Source organism: Myotis myotis, unplaced genomic scaffold, assembly GCF_014108235.1.
Source record: "Myotis myotis isolate mMyoMyo1 unplaced genomic scaffold, mMyoMyo1.p scaffold_m19_p_8, whole genome shotgun sequence".
Classification (NCBI taxonomy): Eukaryota; Metazoa; Chordata; class Mammalia; order Chiroptera; family Vespertilionidae; genus Myotis; species Myotis myotis.
The window spans coordinates 51,793,234-51,816,629 of record NW_023416390.1 but is presented as its reverse complement, the minus strand read 5'-3'; the positions used below and the strand labels follow the sequence as shown (position 1 = coordinate 51,816,629).

The window sequence follows — 23,396 nt, the reverse complement described above, 5'->3', positions numbered from 1 at the left end:
CTGGAAAAGCAAAATGAAAAAAGAATCCAAAAATACGAAGATAGTGTAAGGAGCCTCTGGGACAGCTTCAAGCGTACCAACATCAGAATTATAGGGGTGCCAGATGATGAGAGAGAGCAAGATATTGAAAACCTATTTGAAGAAATAATGACAGAAAACTTCCTCTACCTGGTGAAAGAAATAGACTTACAAGTCCAGGAAGCGCAGAGAACCCCAAACAAAAGGAATCCAAAGAGGGCCACACCAAGACACATCCTAATTAAAATGCCAAGAGCAAAAGACAAAGAGAGAATCTTAAAAGCAGCAAGAGAAAGAAACTCAGTTACCTACAAGGGAATACCCATACGACTGTCAGCTGATTTCTCTACAGAAACTTTGCAGGCCAGAAGGGAGTGGCAAGAAATATTCAAAGTGATGAATGCCAAGAACCTACAACCAAGATTACTTTATCCAGCAAAGCTATCATTCAGAATTGAAGGTCAGATAAAGAGCTTCACAGATAAGGAAGAGCTAAAGGAGTTCATCACCACCAAACCAGTATTATATGAAATGCTGAAAGGTATCCTTTAAGAAGAGGAAGAAAAAGAAAAAGGTAAAGATACTAATTATGAACAACAAATATGCATCTATCAACAAGTGAATCTAAGAATCAAGTGAATAAATAATCTGACGAACAGAATGAACTGGTGATTATAATAGAATCAGGGACATAGAAAGGGAATGGACTCACTATTCTTGGTGGTGAAAGGGGTGTGGGAGATGCGGGAAGAGACTGGACAAAAATTGTGCACCTAGGGATGAGGACAGTGGGGGGGTAAGGGCAGAGGGTGGGGTGGGAACTGGGTGGAGGGGAGCTATGGGGGGAAAAAAGAGGAACAAATGTAATCATCTGAACAATAAAGATTTACTAAAATTAAAAAAAAAATAAAAAAAGAAACAGCATGGGCAATGTTTAGCAGTTATTCTCCACTAGTTAACAGAGTTGCAAAACAAAAAATGGAAGTCTAATGGTAAATGAGGAGCCAATGCGCATTAAGACACTCCTGGCTTAAGACCGTTTTATCTCTCTCCACATGGACTCAGCCATTCCCAGCTTGGCCTCACAGACCACAGTCACATGTGTGTTTTAAACCTTGTCCACACACAGAAAAATCAGGGGGTTCATTTATCCCCACATCACACACTGCACGTTTTAGCATTTGTTATTTCCTCTTCAGACCAGGCTATAGTAGTCCACAATCTTACTAAGGTTCAACTTTATTTCTAGAGACCTGGCCTGCAATCTTTCATTTGTTACAGGAGCCTTTGTAACTGGCTGTTGCTCTTGCCAGACAGATGCTGTCCCTGTAATCTCTATTTTCGGTCACACCTGACTTTGCCCTCCTCACCTGTGATCTTCTGTGCTGGGCTGTGGACCAGTTGGATGTACTTCCGCTTTTCCAACTTTAATGAAAAGTCTCTACCTGCTCAAACCACAGAGTACCTAATCTCACTCATAATGGTAGCTGTATCCTTATTATCTCTCTAGTTCACATGCCAAGATGGGCTTTGTAATCTCAAGGTCCCAGTGACATAAAAATACTGTTAGAAGAGGACAATAAATGTACCCAGTGTTCTAATTTTTGTTTCCTATAATATGATAGGCCAGTATATAAAACAAGATCTTATGCTCCATAATTACTTGACATAAGTAGGGAATCTACAATACAAATAAGTCTTTTCATTTGCTACATTACACTAGACTAGAAGGAAACACAGAAATATAGCAAATATTTTCTGCTGAATGGCAGGTGGTGGATGAAAAATTAATAGTTTACCTTTGGTGGACAAAGAAATGGAAGTGAAGCAAGATCAGACTTGAACTCAAAAGGTCATTTTCAGCTCAGTTTCTTTCACATAGAAAAGCAATGTTGGTAACATTCAGAATCGGTGTATTTTTCAAAGCATGTGTCCCTAATTCCAGCTTTCTTCTAGTGGGATAAACAGGGCAAGCCCTAAAAAAAAGGCTCCATGATTTTAAGGGCATGCCTCTTTTTTCTTTTTTTAATGAGAGAAAAGACCTGGGACAGTCTGGATTATCCAGGCCACACAGCGAGATCAGATCCAGTCCTTCTAAGTGGATATAAAATGGTTTTCAGGCAGTTCAACTAGGTGGCAACTGGTAGCTACTCACTCTCTGCCACCTCATTTAAAAGATCTAGATAAAACTGCAGTACAGTCCTTAGCAAGAGGGCACAGAATTTCCTCATACATTATCTCTCATCTGCTTCATACAGAGCCACAAGACATCAGAGATGGAATTGATTCTGAAGATTATTCAACCACCCCCTGTCTATACTGCAGGACATCAGTGACTCCACTAAGGTCACACGGGCAGCTTATGGTAAAAGCAGTGACTGACAGGCTCTATCTAGGGTACCCTTATGTACCACAGAGTGGGGTACAGGGAAGAAACGGTGGCACAGGATGTCCAGCTCAGGGTCAAAAGTGAGGAAGGCCCTGGCAGGTTTGGCTCAGTGGATACAGCGTCAGCCTGCAGACGGAAAGGTCCCAGGTTTGATTCCGGTCAAGGGCATGTACCTTGGCTGCGGGCACATCCCCAGTAAGGGGTGTGCAGGAGGCAGCTAGTCGATGTTTCTCTCTCATCGATGTTTCTAACTCTCTATCCCTCTCCCTTCCTCTCTGTAAAAAATCAATAAAATATATTCTTTTTAAAAAAGTGAGGAAGAATAAGAATTTCTGTAGACTTGTTTTTCCCATCCCCTCACTCCAGCCAGGACTATATTAACAGATGATCCTTTAAATGAATCCTTTGTTTTCCCTAAAAAGGACCAACTATATTTGGCTTCCTAAAATATCTGCTGATGATTCTCATTTCAAAGGCTGATAGGGGTGGCAATTAAGTGCTATATGTAGCTAAGATATTCATTATGGCATAAAAACATGTTTTTCTCATTTCCTTTCTCAAAATGTATCTCTGAGGATAAGATGATACTATTGTTCCTTCAAAAACATAACTAAAATGCACTAACTTTTCGATGTTTCTCCGAAAATAGTGCTGGGATGAAAACCAACAGAGGCAGGTGAAGGGCGCTGGTATACATTACATAGGTCACTGATAATCTAGAAAAGTAGGACCTTGTGTGGATAATACAAATACTCCCCCAACATCTTCATTTCCTTCATGTAAATTAAGAAGAGTGGAGCCCAAATCTCAAATGCCCTTTGATCATGACAACTGCCATACAGGACAGACAGGTCCTCACCACACAGACACCTAAACTCCTTCTCCTCCAATCCTATTTCCAACCAGGTTTACTTGAGAAGTGTCATTTCCTATACATGGTCTTGAACAAGGAAAGCTACACCAACCAAACTGTCATACCCATATTGATCAATAGTAGGATCACTTTCAATGGAAACAAGCAAGAATAACAACATACTTGTATGCTAGTGATGAGACCAGAAAGTTCTTTGTGACAATTTTTTCCTATGATTAAGAGGGCACTAAACAATAATTGCCTTCAAAGCTGGTGTTAACACACTCATCCTAATAACTTTACACTCTAAAAGAAATGTAGAAGGATTTAGAAAAGGATTAAGATAATAAAATTCATTATTCTTTTTATTCATATAGATTGAAAGATAAAGATAAGCTGACAAATTATAAAAATACCTTAAAGCAGTTGCTTATATAGAATTTCATTACATTTCCTGTTTCTTATTTTAAGGCTTAAAAGTAATAGGATACAAAGGTGAGAAGTTACTCTTCCATAACTTATAGTTAAAGCAACATAACTACAGAATTGGAGTTCTTTTTCCATATTAGCCTATCAGGCTTCATAATCAACATTATTTCATGCCTCATTCCTAGAACTGAGCATTTCATCTGCTACATTGCATGTGGGGAAATGTGCCTGCCTTGGTCACAGGCATGCGGAGCATATTTTTAACCTAAATGGAAGTGCAGCACATTAGCTGATTTGTAACACAGGCACATATGTCTGAATTCCTAATATATTCAATGTGAAGAAGCACAGGTGAAAACAGAACATAAACTTTAAGAAACAGAGGCGTGGATACATGGAACAGACTGTCGGAGTCCGAGGGGCTTGGGATAAGGGGGACTGGATGAAAGAAGATGATGAGATTAACCAAAAAAACATATGCATTGTCTATGGACATAGACAACAGTGTGGAGATGGTGAGAGTGAAGGGGGAGAGGGCTGGGTGGAAGTGGGCAAAGTGAGGGAAAGCGGGGGACATCTCTAATAGTGTCAACAATAAAAATAAATAAATAAACAACATTCTTGTGTTAATGCACAGAAAATTAAAATTGGTCCTAAAGAATAAAGATGTGTGCATGTGTGTGTGTGTGTGTGTGTGTGTGTGTCTGCAAATGAATATCCATGTTGTATTCAGTATAAATCTGAGAAGCAGCAGTAGACTTAATATAATAATGCATGACCTATATTTCAGCTGGCAGTTTCTGGGTTTTCTGTAAAACCATTTGTTTTTTAAGGACATGGAACTTTAAAAATGTTATTGTTAGAGAGCCAGAATGCAAAAAAGTACACATGTGTATAGTACAGCTTTAAAATTTTCAAATATTTATAGTAGACTACTAGTATAACAATTCCAGAAATAAATAAGCCCATACTAAAAATCAATAATTAAGGAAACATTTACAACCCCACAGAAAATATTCCATATATCATCTTATTAAGATCTAATCCTCAAATAATGAGACAAAAGGACTCAAGTAATTCTTTCAAATATTTAAACATTTTCTTTAACATGTAGCTATCTATTTTAATTGAATATTTCATATATACTCTGCTGCTGCGATTTTATCACATAGGCTGCAATCATACAAAATCAAAAAATAAGTAATTCAATATAACATTATGGTAAGATAATGCCAAAGAATTGCTTTACTTGACCAAAAGGAAAGAATGTAGATGTATTATAATGTGCATTTATAATGCCATGTAACTGCAAATTAATATAATATAAAATAAAATATAGGTTTGATAATTTGGAGCTTACCATGGGTGATATACTCTGAGAACTGCAGCCACCTCTACCATGATACGGATGCATGTAATTCTGGTACAGCTGCATGCCATACTGCAGAACGAATGAATAAAAACACATTCCACCACTTTTACTGCACAGATAAGTCATGGCAATTAATACTTTCATTACTTAAACACCATCAAAATAAAAACTATAAGTGTTCCTTAAAACCAGTAAGTTAGTAACAAAATTTTTGTAAGATAAGCATTCAGTTCCTTGAAAGGATACATTTAAAAACACAGTGTTTTTTATTTGGACACGCTCTTAGGTGTAGCTCACCAGTATGAAGACCTGGAACTGACATTTCTATACGTTATTTTTAGCACCACTAGCACTAAAACTGTTTAGAGGGGTATGTCACTTACTGATAAGAACACTCGCTTGGGAAGGGTGCCAGGCTTTATGCTACAAAGACTCTGCAAACGCTTCCTAAGCAAAACCAGGCAAAATTCACCAATCAGTCATTGACAATGTCTCTGATAAATCCATGGCATGGATCACATCGTCTCTGATCTATCCATGGCAGGGCTCTGTGTCAAAGACCTTTGGCAGTGTATCTCCTCCGGTAACGATACCATTATGACATGGTTTTATGTATGGCTTTACATTCAGGGAAATCAAAATGGTGGGAAATCAGGCTAATTTCAGACAAAGGGTCACAAAATACAACATAATGGCAATAGATCAGAACTGCAGCGTCTTTACTTTCGGGGTAGCATCATAAGACTTGGGCTGCCAGGCTGCAACTGGGAAATGGGTCTAAACTATAAACCGGATTATTAGTTTGAGAAACATTAAGTATGCCAACTGCAATGACCACACTTATCTTGCAGGGGTCCCCATCTGAAACTGGAAGATAACCCCTAAGATTTAGGTCACTTTATTTTAAAACAAAGGAAGGAAGGAAGCAACCCCTGAGGCAGACGGGCTTTTTTTAGGGGGTGGGGGGCTGTTTACACTCTACAACTCTCCATTTCATGGAGCTAGGATGAACTTTAAAGTAGGTCCTCTATAAAAAGAGATTTAAGAGATACTACGGAATCCAATTTTACCTTTGGGGTGAATACCATTTAAACATTCCAATAGTCTTTACAGTCTCTACTATAAAGACTATTTCCTTAAAAGCAATTTCAGTGAGGTGGATAGATTTGGTAATTAGACAGAAAATCAGAGTGGAGTGCAGAAAGTCACTATTTTCAAAATTTTGCTTTCAACCTGAAATAAACCCATATTCATTTAAAATTCTCTGTGCTGACTTCTTTATTCTTTTTTTTTCCTCTCAAAATCTAAAAATTATTTTTCTAATTTAAGGTCTGATTGACATTAATGAGACCTAATAAATTTTATTATAAATCAACTCTAAACCTACAATAATTTTGAAAAAGAACACAGGGGAGCTTAATTCCTAGTCAAGTTCATTTTGGAGAATATACAATAACCTCCAACCAACACTTTCACAAGGTGCATGCTGCTTGGCCACCTTTTATTTATCTGCAGTGAAAAGCCCGCTACCGACTAATATGACTGTTTTCTTCAAAGATGTATTGTCCCGGGTGCCTGTGGTGTTAGGTAGTTGCTTCAGTGCTGTTGGAGGTCTTTGGTAGGCATTTAACTCTGGCCGAGGGGTAGGGCACGGGTCACCTTAACACTTCCCTGCCCCTATAGAGGGGCAGGTAAGGAAAAAAAATACGTTAGAGTGAAGCCAGCACAGTTTTAATTGAGGGAAAGGGAAGGAGACATGTAACTAGGACATTGTACATGAGCAAATCCCTTGCCTAAGTCTCGGATTTTCTACGATTTTCTATAGTTTAAACCCATTTCCCAGTTGCAGCCTGGCAGCCCAAGTCTTATGATGCTACCGCGAAGGCGGTGCCGGCAGCCAGGGAAAGGAAGGCCCATTCTTGCACGAATCTTCATGCATCGAGCCTCTAGTTTTATTATAACATCGAAGAGGAAAAAAATCGACTCCTAGTCAGGGCCACTGTCTACGTGGAGTTTGCATGTTCTCCCCATGTCTTTGTGGGTTTTCTCTGGGACTCCGGTTTCCTCCCACATCCCAAACATGTGCAACTGAGGTGAACTGGCGTGTCCACCTTGTCCCAGTCTCAGTGACTGTGGGTGTGTGGGCCTGGGGTGGAAGGGCGTTGGGCCCACCTTGGGTCATGAGCTGCCAGGATGGGCTCCGCCAACCTCAACCCTGAACAGAATGGGAAATCATTACCTCACTTGTTTTTATACATTTTTCTTAACTGTATATAGAGCTCACATTTATTGCAATGGTTAAATGTTAGAAGCATTTGGGGTATTTATTTAGAAATTCGGTGATGTTTTTGTGATTAAAAATATGCCACAGGAACTTAAATCTTATTTTTATCGATTAGACTAAAATAAAATTGGTTTCATTATACATCATTTCTAAAGTTGAAGTTTCTAAGAAACAATCAAGGGCATTAAGTGAGGACTTACTGTGCCATGATAAACTCTGGAAATAGCACAATAGACAACTAAAGGAGACCATCTAAAGATACCCCTAACACCAGGCAAGGCCAGTGGCACTAGCCACAGGATCCAACAGAGGCCCCACTGACCACCTGCCAGGGAAACCAACTCAGTCCTCCAGTAGCATGTCTGTGCTGACAAGCCCAGACTCCTGGCTCTGAATATTTTCAAGTATAAAACAGATCATATCACTTTCTTGTTTGAAACCCTTCACCAATTTCTCACTGGCCCCAGAATAAAGGGCCTGACTGGCCCAGCCAGTGTGGCTCAGTGGCTGAGCGTCAACCTATGAATCAGGAGGTCACAGTTCGATTCTCAGCCAAACTTTAATTTTCTGAGGAAACGCCAGACTGTTTTCCACAGTGGCTGCATTAGTCTGCATTCCCACCAGCAGTGTACGAGGGTTCCCTTTCCTCCACATCCTCGCCAGCACTTGTTAGTTATTGATTTGTTGATGGTAGCCATTCTGACAGGGTTTGCTTTTTTTTTTTTTTTCAAAACTACAACTTTATTTCGGTTGAACTGGGCAGTTATAAATTGATATTGCTACGACAAATGTCTGCAATTTTGCTGCCTATGGAGTCTTGTAGGGTTTCCCGTCTTACATTCAAGTTTGTTTTTGTGTATGGTGTAAGTTGGTGATCTAGTTTCATTTTTTTTGCATGTATCTAACCAAATTTCCCAGCACCATTTATTAAAGAGGCTGTTTTGACTCCAATGTATACTCTTGCCTCCTTTGTCAAATATTAATTGAGTATAATGGCTTGGGTCAATTTCTGGATCTTCTATTGACCAGCGGTTCTCAACCTGTGGGTCGCGAACAATGAAAATACATCCTGCATATCAGATATTTACATTACAATTCCTAACAGTAGAAAAATTACAGTTATGAAGTAGCAACGAAAATAATTTTATGGTTGGGGGTCACCACAACATGAGGAGCTGTATGAAAGGGTCGCGACATTAGGAAGGTTGAGAACCACTCTAATTAGAAAAGAGGATCAGCGTGATTATTTCCATCCAATATGCCTAGAGCCATGACAGAGATAAGCACAGGATAGCACTGGGCCCCAGCGGAGGGTGCCTCGCACAGACAGGAAAAGGTACTTAGAAAGACTCTCCTAGAGTACATGCCCTTGACCAGAATCGAACCTGGGACCCTTCAGTTCACAGGCCGACGCTCTATCCACTGAGCCAAACCAATTAGGGCTCTCCTCCTCTCTTCTTTTTCCCTAGAAGAAGGAAAGGAGAAAGGCAGAGGGTTTTGAATCCGTACCAAATGGAGGGAAAAAGAGCTCTACATGGACACAAAGCAGTCCAAGTAAGGCCCCAGAGGCTTGAATTAGTGTACAAGTTGGGGAATTATGATGTGTTCCAACAATAAAATGAAAGAAAGGATGGAAGGAGATGAGGTTGGAGAAAGGGGCCCCAGGCTGTCCTCACATGGAAGTCATTACAAAGCCTCTCTTTCCCACACTCCCTCCTCACTCTCTTTCTCCCTTTCACCAGGTTCATCTATTTGCTTTAAAATAACCCCTCAATTGAAAATTGAAAACAATTCAGGAAGGAAGACTTGCAACATAAATGGCATCTGTGAATGCTCTGGAAATTAATCTGTTATATACATCATTCATTTTGAGGTTGTTTTATCTTCCTTTTAAAGAGCCCTGACTGGTTTGGCTCAGCGGATAGAGTGTTGGCCTGTGGACTGAAGGGTCCCAGGTTCGATTCTGGTATGGGGGCGGAGAGGGGGAGGAGAGGGCATATGCCTGGGTTGCAGGCTTGATCCCCAGTGTGGTGCCTGCAGGAGACAGCAGATCAATGATACTCTCTCATCATCATCTCTCTCTCTCTCTCTCTCCCTTCCTCTCTGAAATATATAATTTGTTTTAAAAATAGGGCCTCCTGATGCTTGCCTCCCTCTCCAGCCTCACCTGGAAAAGCTTTACCATAATTGAAGCAAATAGGGGACACCAATGTGGTAGCAGAATAATGGCCCCATCGATGCCCACATCTGAATCAAATTTATTGTCTTGCACCACTGTCATTCAGAAGTCTTAACTGGCTTAAAAACAAAGTGTCAGCAGAATTGCATTCTCTGTGGGAAGAGATCTAGTAGAAGGGGGAACCGGAAGAGAGAGAACCATTGGTATGCTGTGTGAATAGAGCTCGGTGCAGGTTGCTGGATTTCAGGAGAGGAAGGGGCCCTGAGCCGGGGAGTCTGGGCAGCCTCTAAAAGCTGGAAAGGACAAGGAAACAGATTTCCTCCCACAGAGAACGCAGCCCCGCTGACACTTTGTTTTTAGGCCAGTTAAGACTTCTGAATGACAGTGGTGCAAGACAATAAATTTGTATTGTTTGAAGCCACGACTTCTGTGGTAAAGTTCTGTTAAACGTACAAGCATATACATTTGAAAAATAAATGTTTTCTATACATTTTGGAAGACATCAGTTCTATGTCTCTCTTCTCTACCTACCTTTAGAACATTCTTACTCCTTTCAAAATGCTTACCCACAAATTATGCTTATGAAGTTGTAATTTCTACTTAACACAAAGGTAGATGTTTTAATAATATATCTATAGTAATCTTTACATAATAATTTGAGTTGTACTTAAAATAGAAATCAATTTACACAACAATTAAATGAAACACGAAACCACAACACTGAACCTATATCTAGGTGGGCCCATTTTAAAACGCACTTCATATTGGATGGATGGCCATGTTTTTAAAATATACACTAAGTCATGTACAGAAGTTCCCATCTGTTCCTGGCTCTATGTGTAATATTCTTAGACAAAATTAAAAGCAGAACATTTCTAAACATGGAATACTTACTTCACACATAAAAGATAAATATTAGGTTACTCTACCCCTACTCTGCAAATGTTTATCTTTTAGACAAAAATAAAATACACACATTGGAGGGTGGTGATTTTTCTTCTTCCTCACATACCCACACAGGCTCATAGTGAGTCTCTGCATTTTGAACTACAGCTCTTTTCAAACCCTGATGGTACTCCCAGCATTTAAGAGAAACTCCCAACCACGGTCAGATTACCTTGAGCAATCGAATCGCCGTCACCCAGCACATCCTACTCTGCTCTTCTTCCGCACAAAGCATTTTCAGGTCTCGGGGCCCTCGCGCTTTGTTAGGCTAGAAGGCCACAGCACATTGTTTATCGTTAATGCATATCTTGAAGGTAACACCTGTTGAAATAAAAGCCACTAAAATTCTCCCATATATGTAAGAGAAAGCTGTCTCTCTCTTTTTTTTTTTTTTTAAAGAAATCAAAAAGAAACTCAAGCTTACCTAAAAGGCTGAGGCTTGCTTTATTCATCTATCAAAATATTAAGCCTGTACCTTAAAGCAGAATCCATAGTTAGCTGGTGCTCCATGCTTTTTTTTGCCTGCCAGGGACACATAAATATCACTATTGCCGAATTCGCTGAAAAACTGCAAATGCCGTGGTTCCTAAAAAGAGAAAGTGTGTGAGTGTTGACATAGGTATGTATTTTATACTATATCTTGTGCATCTCTATTATAGTACACTAGAGGCCCAATGCACGAAATTCATGCACAGGTATAGTCCCTAAGCCTGGCCGGCGATCAGGGCCCATCAGATTCCCCTGCCTCCCTGCCTCCTCCTTCTCTTGCTCCCTCAGTGCCCTGCCACCATTGCTGGTCACCCGCCATGTTCTGTACCACCCCCTGGTGGTCACTGCACATCATAGCGAGCCATGGAACTCCAAATAATGTCACAGAAACAGAAGGGAAGAAAAACTAAGACACTCTATCCTTAAATAACTAGGGGCTTGACACAATCTTACTTAATTTGAGGAGTAGCAACTTTTTATGATTTGACTTCCAATATACAAAAAAATTCTATTCTAAAATTATTCCCTTTAACTACCATTTAAAGGATTCCAAAAGACAGAAGCCAGAAAGAATGGTTCTTGAAAATGTTTTCCTTTCTGGGTTTCAATCACTGTAGTTCACTAAAGGGAAGAAGGTTGGTTTAAGCTTCTGCAGCAGTTAGAGTAGAAAAAGGAGACTCAGACAATGATTCCTGCTTCGTTCAGAAATAACCATTCCTCACGCCTGTGTACTGCCAAACACACCACGGCAAGCAACGATAGGAGGCATGACTACTCCCTTCGCTAACAGAAGGAAGCCTGTACCAACAAGTTCAGGGAAATTACCTGGCAATGGGTTGTGTCTGATTTTCAAGGCAAAGTGGAATCCTGAACAGCAATCTCTTCTCTGGAAAATCCATGGGATTTAGAACTGGTCATGGGAAATCACTGGGTCATATTATTCTGCGATAGGTTAATAACTTAGAGAAGTGTTTAATTCTGGGGTTGAGTCTATAATCAAAACTGACTGAAATACATTTGTTCTTTACAACCCTGCTACTGGTAGTGTGGTCCTGGACCACACCAGCATTACCTGGGAGTTATTCAGCAAATTTAGCAACCCATTCAAATCCTAATCCACAGAAATTTCAGTCATTTACCAGCAGGCTATGCTGTCCCTGATGATTGGCACAGTGAGAATTGCTATGCACATAAGTGGTTCTCTGCATGTTACTATTCTGAGGCATTTATATCTAATGAGTGACTATAGTTCCAACTCCATGGGAAAATAACACAGAAAAGAAAATTGCTAAAATAGACCCAGCCCAGGGCCTGTGAAACAGGGGAGGAGAAAGGAGAAAGATCCTCTTATTCGTATGGCCTTTCAAGCTTACTTCCTATAGCGAAACTGATTTGTTAGTAATAAGTGTCTGATTTCTATGAAGATGAAATAAGACCATCCCTGTCCACTGATATACTGTACAAGTCAAGTAATTCGAATGTGAGAAAAGACAGCTCGAGAAACACTGGAAGTCCATACAGCCATGATGACTTTCCTCTTTTGATTGATTTTTCCCATCACTATAAGCATATCAAGGCTTAGGACATTATACTAGCAAGACTACAAGACCGAGTTGGCATGGTTAGCAAAAGCTAAGCATGTGCATGTATACATCAGAGGGTTTGGAGAGGAGAGTAATTAGATGCCTCCCTATAAATATAAGTCACAGTCATATTCCAAGGCTTACAGCAGTGGTTATCTAATTCCCACACAGCCTATGTCTTTAGAAAGTAAAATAAATTGAGACCCTTTTCACAGAAAAAGGACAGGATATGGTCTCCTTGCCAGGTAGAAATGTTAGTATTAGACATTAGATAATCTCCATAATTTGAATCAGTCATAATTCTTGAGGTTCCATAATACCTCAAATTTATTTTTTGAGTGGAACTCAAAATCATTTCATGTACAGACTATGGAACATGAGCTCACTGGGCACAGACTAAAGAGAACCTTATGTACTGATGCACAGCAAAGTCAAACACTGTATTGAAAAAGCTACGGTCTAGATCAGCCGTGGGCAAACTACGGCCCGCGGGCCGGATCTGGCCGTTTGAAATGAATAAAACTAAAAAAAAAAAAAAAAAAAAAAAGACCGTACCCTTTTATGTAATGATGTTTACTTTGAATTTATATTAGTTCACACAAACACTCCATCCATGCTTTTGTTCCGGCCCTCTGGTCCAGTTTAAGAACCCACTGTGGCCCTCGAGTCAAAAAGTTTGCCCACCCCTGGTCTAGACTATGAACAGGGATTTGATGCTTAGGATTTTGCCAAGGCAGGGGGAAGACCACTGCCAGGATAAAATTATGAATCCAGGTTAGATCCCATCACCTCCACCCTAAATTACCAAAATTATCATCCAATTTGGATCTGTGCTGCTCATCTCCCTCTTTCTTCCTCCTCTCTCTCTCTCTCTCTCTCTCTCTCTCTCTCTCTCTCTCTCTCTCTCTCTTTCTATCTTTCTCCTCTCTCCATCCCTCCCTCCCCTGCTCCCTCCTCCTCACTCTCTTTCTCTACTTGATTTTTTTAAAACTCACTATGGTCATACTAATCTTACAACTTAATCATTTTACTCTCTTGCTAAAAAATTTTCACTGGTTTCCTATACTGAGTTGAATAATAGCATCCCAAAAAATATGTCCATGTCTTAACACCCAAGAAACTGTAACTATTTCACATGATTTGTTTGGGACGTAAATCCAATGACAAGTATCCTTATAAGAGACACACAGAGAAAGGGAAGAAGGCCCCAGGAAGACAGAGGAAAAGACTGAAGTTAGGCAGTCACAAGCAAAGGGGCACCTGGATCCATTAGTCAAGACAGCTAAGCCTCCTAAAAATGTAAAGGATCAAATAACGACAATGGGAAATAAATAATGGATGAACATTCCCAGCATAAAAGAAAAACAGGAATTTGAAGATTGAATGCATATGTTGAGAATCAGGAAAGTTTTATTAGAATATATTTGAATGCACCTAGAAATATGGCAGACAAATTACTGAATGGTTATAATAATATTGGAAAACATCCAGAGAAAAAGGACTGATTACCCATAAAGAATCAATAATGTCATCACTGACAAAATACAATTAAAATAACCTCTCATGAAAACTCCCCAAAGTAGTTTTACTTGAAAGATATGACTGCATGGCATGGAATGTCAACACTTACAAAACACACACCGTATGGCACAGTCTACATCGACAATACTACACAGAAACACAGACTGCACAGTGCCAAGCACTGTATGAATTACATGTGTGAGTGCTTATGTATGTGGGTATGGACATCTGCACATGTGTGTCTATGCAGCTGTAGACACAGGTATACATACTCAAGCACACAAACAAATACATTTACCCCTGATCATAACATAATTTCCTCCAGGAGAGAAAACTGACAGACCCAAAGGCATTAAAGAGCAATTACGGACTCAGCTGAGTGTTACTAATGGCATCAATATCAAAGTTCAGAAGTGGGCAAGATTAGCAGTATGACCTGGCGTAAAAAGAAAAGGTGTGAGCTATATTGGGCCTCAAAATCTGCACTGCAGAGTAAGGAGAAAAGGAGGTGAATTCATAATGGGAAAGAGATGAGCAGAAGATGTGGTACTGAAATAAGATCATCTAGAGTCCATCAAAGGATGTATCTAGTGGGAAATAAAGCCGCATAGTTAGTTTTCAAACAGAGTATAACAAATGTTTGGAATCCAAAAACATTACCAACTCTTGAGATCAAGTAATAAAGTAATAAAGAAAACAAAGTAAAACTCATTTGAACTTACAACATCTACGATTTATAGCATATCATTTATATTTCCAAATACCTTTGATGTCCCTTTAGTAGAAAAATATAAACCAGATCTTCTTAGAAGGAAGTAAATCTTTTTCCAAGACTTCTTTCCCTGTTCTTTTGCATGTAAGAAGCCATGGATTTCAGGATATGTGCTTGAACTCAGAAACATCTGAAAAAAGAAATTAGACACTTCCATACTGTTTTTAAATCAATGATATTGTAGCCTTATATTAATCATGTTCAGATTTCAAATATGAACTTGTAAAATCTAACAATATCAATACCACCTATATACCATTATAGAAATGACAATACATACACAACAGGAAATAAATCAGTCTTTCAAGCTCCAAGTGAAAATAGGTTTACAAAATATGTTTACATTCTAAGTTATCAATACTTAGCCAAACATTAAAATTATATGTTATTTGAATGTCCATATGAAAAATTGCACTTCATCTGTGGAATTAAGTCCTGACACTTTTCACCCTTTTCTATGATTTTTCCTGAGAACTTAACGATTTCAACTTTATTATGGTGTAGGGCCATAATCCTGACTTCAGTTATTCAATTATTGAGAAAGTTAAGCCAAGTTCACCTCCTTGATGAGGGTAAAGCAAACTCTATCTCTTTGTCTCTAGGGTTCTCAGTTGTGAGTAGGTATGCCAGGTTATGTTTTCCAAAGAGAACTACAACCATATCTTCCATTCCATGTGTTCCTATGCAAAGTGATCTAGCCACTGAATCACAAAGAGGTGGAATCTGTTTCTTCATGCCCCATGAATTTCAGCAAGGCTTGTTGGTGACTGCTTTGACCAATAGAATTGGCAAAAGTGACAGTCGGCCCATTCTACTAGTTACTATAGTCCTTAACTAGCCTGATGGCTTCCACTACTTAACTCCTGGAGGCTAACGGTCACATAAGAAATGTGACTACCCTGAGAAATCCTGGAGGATGAAACACCATGTGGGGAGAAACAGAGAGGCCAAGGAGGACCAGGCGCACGTAGTGAAAAGCCAACCTATAAGGGAATCTTCAACCCCTCCATGAATCAATGTGTCAGAAATGACCCACCTAGCGAAACCCTTGCAAATTTCTGACCCACAAAATTGTTGGCAAAATGTGAGTGGGTACTTAAGCCACTAAGGTTTGGAATAGTTTGTTACACAGTAGTAATTAACTGGCACATGTGGTGGTCAGGAAAAAGACAATGAAAAGAAATAGCTTTTTGAGTGGCTGTGCTAAGTATCATTAATAAAACAATGGAAATGCGTTAGCATTTCATTAGAAGAAGAAACTAAAAATGCCTATTAATAAATAAATGCAAAGGTAAAACTTGAAAGTAAGAAAAATTATTAGCTAAAACAATGGAACATTTTAAAAGGCTACTCAGGGAAAGGTTGCTAGTAGATATTTATGTTCTTTAAGTAAATTACTAAATTTTTTTAATTTAATGAGCCACAGATATTAATTAATTGACATGCAAAACAGGCAAGTACAATTTTTAGTTTGAGTGCTTTCCAAGTTATTAAAGCAACGCAATTAAATTTTTAAAAGGGGCCCATAGAGGTCACACTAGAAAAGAAAAAACATTTTAAAAACTGGAAACATAGCCTCGGTGGACAGAAGAGGTCAGCGCCTCATGCAAAACCATCTGATTCCAAGGCTTTGGTTTTTCTTGTTTTTATAATTTAACATTAAAGTAATATAACTACATTATAGGAGAATTTTTCAAAGGTGGTAGAAGAAAAACTCCAACCCACCACCCTGTCTATCCCACTGGTGAGGCACTGCAAAGGCTGAGAGTTGAGGTGCTGGGTACTGCTGCTACCATTTACCCGAATATTCTGACTGGGCATCTGTGAAAACCCAGTACCATATAAGTAGCTTTAAGAAATATTTCTCGAGACTAATCATATTTTAAAAATATTTTGAAGTGCAAAATGAAATATAACCTCATAAGAAGCTCATAGAAAATGAATCTGCCATATCCAATATATTTCATTATCAATATATTTAAAGTAGAATCTATATTGAAAATATTGAAAGTTTTCTTCATTTATGTTCAGAAAATATTGAGTGGATTGGGGGGTGCCCAGGGCTTAGATCAAACAGCACCCATTATAAAGAAATTGCTCACCCTCAACCCAGTAATAACTCTAGTGCTGCTAGTGTAAAGTCTACTACTCTATCAACAATAAAATAAAATAACAAAAATCATTATTTTACTATAATGAAAATGACTTGGGAAATGATCACCTACAATTATAGCCAGTGTAGCAGAAATCAGCCCAAAAAGTGCAAAACCAAGGAGATTTTTAATTAAATAACCAGTACTTTTAATTCAGCTAAGATATTTCTGTCATAGATATTACAAATGTTAGTGTATAAAATAGATATATTCTAGATAGTTTTTTTCTCCTCCTATTTAATAGCTAAATATTTTATTACAAATAGGATTGAGGGCATTTGTTATAAAACTTAATACTAAATACCTATTATTAAAATGACTACATTTTACTGGAAATTTTAATTTTTCAAAAGACTAACATAATCTTTAAACACATCACAGAGCAAAACTGCAAGTTTCCTTTCATGATACATACTTGTTAAATGTTTAAAATTCTTTGATAATTGGCCCAAACTGGGAAGATTAATAGGGAGTCTTACTGATTTCAGAAATTCTTTATCCAGATTTTGCTCTTTTCAGTTGTACCTCCAGCAAAAATTAATCATTCAAGGCATAACATCGCAAATTCTGGACATTTATAAATATGGACCTTAAAGTTTCTCTTTATTATTACTTAAATATTTTAATGAAAATGTATTTTACCTGCAAAATCAGTGCGGGGGATATTTCACCATTGGTTTCCATTGAGAAAGACACCATATGCTCTGGAAAAAAATACTGACAAAAAAATACAGGGTACATTATCCCACAACCTGTGATAAAACAGATTCAATTATGACCATTGAAATCTCAGGCAAAAGTTCTTTAAATCAGTGTGTTGAAAATATGAAGTGCTTTTAACAATGCCAGTCCCTGGACTCTGCCTTCAAGTGTTTCAATGAAATGGTCAGAGTAGGACCCAGAGTAGCAGACAGCTTCAGATGATGTCCATGAAGAGATTTCCATACCTCACTTTACACAAAACACTGCCCTCGAGACAGGGCCTGCTCCTGCATCTCTTCCCTGAATCCTGCCACCACTCTAGCAGGTGCTGAAGGAGGATCCTCTCCATTTTAGAAAGTCAAAGTTCATAGAAGTGAAAAGCATAGTCAAGGTCACAGCCCACAGTGTAGAAGAGCCAGAGAGCAAAAATCCAGTTCTTTCCACTAACTGTTTTTCCAAACTTGTTTAATCATAAAATTTATCCAGAGTAGTTGTTTGATATAGAAATTCTCAGGCCTCATTCCTGAAGAGCCTGATTCCATAGTTCCGGGTAGTCCTGGATCTTGTGTTTTTAATAAGCACTCTCCCCCTCCTCTGGATAATTTTTATAATCAGACAAGTTTGGGGAAATATATTCTACACTAGAGGCCTGGTGCACGAAATTCATACACAGGTAGGGTCCCTAGGCCTGGCCAGCGATCAGGGCCGATTGGGGCCTTCCGGCTGCTGGTGGAGTCTTTCTTCTGGCTGCCGGCCAGGGCCTTCCTTACCCAGCTGCCGGCTGCCGGCCAGGGCCTTCTTTCATTCCGTGCCACCCCCTGGTGGTCAGCGCACATCATAGGGAGCTATCGAACTCCCGGTCTCCCGGTTGAACCCCCAAGGGGACACTTTGCATATTAGCCTTTTATATATTTAGATTACTTCTTCTAGAGTGGGTTTTGCAATAGTAGTTCTATTAACATTTGGTCTAATAATACTGAGTGGTGAGGGGAGAGGGACCTGTCCTGTGCACTGTGGGATGTTTAGCAGCATTCCTGGCCCCTGCTCACTAGCAGCCCTCCCCACACACTTTGTGACAACCACAAACATCACCAGACATTGTCAAATCACCACCCCAGTTGGGAACCACTGTTACAGGTCTACAAAATGAATGTATAGCCTGTTTACATTTTTAAAAAAATAGATAAAACTCAGAATAAACACTAAACCATATGTTTATAATTATGACTTTTAAATTCTTGCTTTTTATAAAGATTCATAACAAGAAAACAGTTTCCCTTCAAATTCTAATTCTATTTCATTTTTATTAGAACTCTTATTTTCTTGGTCAAAGATCATTATGTTTTCATTAATAGGTTCAAATAAAACAGTAAGAAGTCTTTCAGGGTTTGAAAATATTCTATTTATGTTTAGTATCAAATATTCTCCTTAAAGGATTATTTCAATCCAATTATCCAAAACCTAGTATAAAAGTGCTACAGCTGCACAAAAAAAAAAAAAAAAACAAAAAAAAAAAACAATTTAAATAATAATCCCAGAGGCTATTCTGACTTCTCCAGATCCCTAGTCTTCATTAGAATGTGATATACATTTATTATCATTTAAAGAGAACTACAATGAAAACAGTATTTACTAAATAATACACTGAAATTTATCTAATTTCTACTTTGCTCAGTGATTACTGCATTGAAAACAAAATAATTTGTAATATCAAGATTCATGTCAATCTTTTAAAATTGATTTTAGATAGGGGAGAAGGAGAGAGAGGGAGAGAGAGAGAGAGAGAGAGAGAGAGAGAGAGAGAGAGAGAGAGAGAGAGAGGTTTGTTGCATTTATTTATGCATTCACTGGTTGATTCTTGTATGTGCCCTGACCAGGGACTGAGCCCACAACTTTGGCATATTGGGATGATGCTCTAACCAACTGTACTATCCTATTCTGCCAGGGCCAGATTCATGTCCATCTTAAATTTCTGGTTTAAGTTACAACACCCCCAACAATCATCAGTTCATTTTTACTTTAGAAATTATATATATTTTAAATTTCCTAATTCTCTGAAAACTATTAAACTATAATATTTTGAAACCTGCTTCATCAAGCAGGATATCTAATAATTCATTCCCTAAATCAAATGTATAGAAATTGGTTTTCTTTAAAAGCAAGAAAAAGAAACAAGAGTTCTTGAAAACCATGTATATGAATTTCTGTGATGATGTTGACTAATCAATGTTAGAGTAAGAAGAAATATGACTGCCCTAACTGGGTTTGCTTAGTGGGTAGAGCGTTGGCCTGTGGACTCAAGGGTCCCAGGTTCGATTCTGGTCAAGGGCATGTACCTTGGTTGCAGTCACATACCCAGTGGGGAGTGTGCAGGAGGCAGCTGATTGATGTTTCTCTCTCATCAATGTTTCTAGCTCTCTATCCCTTTCCCTTCCTCTCTGTAAAAAATCAATAAAATATATTTAAAAAATAAATAAATAAAATAAATTAAAAAGAAAAAGAAATATGACTGAAATTATAAAGGACCAAAATTCTTACTTACATGTTACCAATCAGGGAATTATATTTTATTTATGGTGACACTTTTCTTCACATAAACTAAAATAAAATTCAACTAATTTATTTATTTTCCACAACTATTAATGGGGATTTCGCTTACCATTGGATTTTTAAAGAACTCATATTTGGCATAGTTTTTTCTAAAGTATAGCTTATTTTCTTCTTCCATTCCCCAGTCAGACAGCACTTCAACCACCAGTTCATGATCTTCTATTATTCTTTCTGTAAAGAATGTTTCAGTTAGTATGTCAATGGATAGATGGATGAATAAAAATATAGCTAGGTAGAGAAATAAACATATGGATGTATAGATACATACAAGTATATAAAATATATTATGTATGTATGTTTATTTAAGATACAAAATTTCAACTCGATTCTGAAATAGGTAGATAAAACTTTCTTCAATTTTGAATTAGTAATAACTGATTTTTATACCAAAGCAGACTGGAATCTGAAGACAAAAATGACATAAAATATCACAATGCATTTTTTGCTCATTGTGAACCTTCTTTTATTGCTATTTAAATGATAATATAAGTTTGATAACACATCAGCATTAAGAATATGGTAGTTATTCTTTTTCTCCAGCTCATCATGCTGCCAAAATTAAAATATTTGCCTCCAGGATGAACAATGCAGCCCATGAAGAGAAGAAAAATTTTGACAGATTCAATACACATTTACAACACATAATCTGGATAGTTAAGAAAAACTAAAATAAATGCTTCAAAAGGAAAATATTAATTCAAGTATATAACATTTTTAAGAAACCTAATTTATTGTGGCACTTTATACTTTCAAAGTAGTGTTCGGGGAAATACATATTGTATTAACAATGAAGATAATTAGGTAGGATGGGAAGGCACTTAGGAGGTAAGTCACTTAAATGAAATAAGCAATGACAACTTTAAAGCAGTGAACATAAGGTGCAAAATACCTATTCAATAAGAAACTGTGACATTCTTAGCAGCACTATTCATAATAGCCCCAAAATGGAAACTACCCAAATGCTTATCAACATGAGAATGAATAAATAAGTTGTGTAAAGCACCCAGTGGAATATATACTACAGTGATAAGCAGCTATATGGGTAAATTTTACAAACATAATATTAAATAAAAGAAGTCAGACACAAAGAGTATTTACTACATGATTTCACTACATGATTTTCACATAAAGTTCGACACAGGTAAAATAAATCTACGGTGTCAGAAATCAAGGTAATGCGGATAGTGGGTGGGTAAGTGGATGCCTGGTGGGAACCACTGAGCATGGGAACTATTCTGTCAATCTGAGTGTGAATACTCAGGTATACGCAATATCTGAGAATTCATCGAGTTGTCCACATACGGTTTGTTCACATTTCTTAAGGCATGTCATACTGCAATAAAATGGTAAAGAAACGTGAAATTACAGATGCAAAACAGGAAATAGAGAACAGCCAAATACGGAATCTGCTTTTTCTAGGACCTTTTTGAAAGTATCCGTGTCTCGGAAATTCAACACTCAATAGTGATCTGTGACCTCTAACACCCGAACCCTTGAAAGTAATGTCATACTTAAATAGAAGCTTATTCTTCTGAAAGGAAGTTCCTGCAAGAGTGCTCAATGAATATGGATGAGTTTGAGCTAAGTGTGTATCAACACTCTCAGTTCCGTTCCTGACTCTGACTGCTCTTTTTCTGTCTCATTGACTAGCTCCTACATGTAGCTCCTTCTCCATCCTAAGATGCAGTCCTTGGCTCAATTCTTTTCTTTCCCTTTCTCTAAACTAATTCATGCTCCCCTTTTTAGCCATCACATCTGTCAAGTTCCTTGAAGTGAAATCTCCAGCAACAGTTTCTTTCAGTCCCACTTCATTCCTAACTGGTAGACTTCCTACCTCCTCAGACACAGTTTGTCTAAAATCAAAGTCAGTAAGGCAGTTCCTAAAAATATTAAACACCTAGAGGCCCAGTGCCCCAAATTCGTGTGGTTGGAGCTGAGGGAGCGAAGGGAGAGTACCAGAAGAGGTTTGAGAAGTAACACACTGAGGGGGTTGGGACAAATGCTGGAGTCACAGTGAGGATCCGGTTTTTCCTCCGAGTTAGATAAGAGGTCATGTCAAACGGAGAATATCATGAACTGATGTGTTTTCATTGGATTACATTGGTTGCTGAGGGCAGAACTGATCTTAACAGGCTTAAGGGTGGAAGTAGAATATTATAATTAACAAGGTGATGGATGATGTGGCTTGGATTAGAGTAGCAGTCTACATGTAAAATGTGGGCATAATCTGGATGTATTGTGAATGTATAGCTAATGGGATTTGCTGACAAGTTTGACATGCAATGAAAGAGAGAGGATAGTTAAGGAAGACACCAAGGGTCTTTGCCTAAGTTCTCAGAAGAATTGTGTTGCCATTACTGAGTTTGAAAGACTGTAAGAGAAGTAGGCTGGGGCGGGGAAAGGGAGGATCCAAGAGTCATTGAGCTATTGAGGAGGAAGTTGCATCCCTAACCATCTTTCTAGCCTTACATATGTCTGCTCACACAAACCCAGCTGATATTTTCAAGCTTATGACATATATGTCCACATTATTAAACATAATATGTGCTAAGCACTAGATCTATATTCTTCCCAATTACAGTGGGAGAAAATGTCAAGGTTTTAAGCAAGATAGTTGCTTGTTTGTTTCTTTATACCCATTGCTTCTCTCTAACACTAAGTAAAGCACATGTGTTCCCCTTACAGGATACACTACTCAGAGAGGGAAATGATAAAATGATGCATTTTCTTTTCTTTTGTACTTCAAAGTAGACTTTATCAATCTTTGAGAGATAACTGCTTGGGGAGAATCATACTTAGCCAATCCTCCATTGCCTCTTAAAGGAATCCACCCTCTGTCCTCTGGGGAAGGAGCTGGAGTTAAGGGGTTCGTGGAGGAAAGGGTGGAGTGGAGACTGAGAGAGAGCTAGATAGTAGGCAGATGGTGTAGGTCCCAAATGACGCTGTATCCTATCCCCTTCCAGAACTAGAACCCAAGGGTGAGGAGTTGATGGTGATGTACACCAGATACGTTTTTGTGTGGTCCAACCCACACTGTAGCCCATGAGACTTCTAGCCTCAAGTAGAAGCTCGGCATCTAGCACGGTAAAGAAGCAAC

The 23,396-nt window shown here is 38.4% G+C and overlaps 1 protein-coding gene across 5 annotated transcripts in view; it reads right to left on the bottom strand.

The window, feature by feature from the left end:
* GRB14 (growth factor receptor bound protein 14) overlaps positions 1-23,396 on the bottom strand; it is a 110,371-nt gene that overhangs the window by 7,840 nt on the left and 79,135 nt on the right. For 4 of the 5 annotated variants that reach the window (XR_004969458.1, XM_036320126.1, XM_036320128.1 and 1 more), the window contains 6 exons: positions 20,349-20,470; positions 17,630-17,704; positions 14,827-14,964; positions 10,945-11,055; positions 10,642-10,737; positions 5,050-5,130 (listed from right to left, as the gene is read on the bottom strand). Coding sequence is in view for 4 of the 5 variants with exons in the window: in XM_036320126.1 (XP_036176019.1) it covers positions 5,050-5,130; positions 10,642-10,737; positions 10,945-11,055; positions 14,827-14,964; positions 17,630-17,704; positions 20,349-20,470 (623 nt within the window). In the remaining variant the exon portion in view is untranslated. The remainder of the gene's footprint in view (positions 1-5,049; positions 5,131-10,641; positions 10,738-10,944; positions 11,056-14,826; positions 14,965-17,629; positions 17,705-20,348; positions 20,471-23,396) is intronic. The other variant, XM_036320127.1, reaches the window with a different exon arrangement.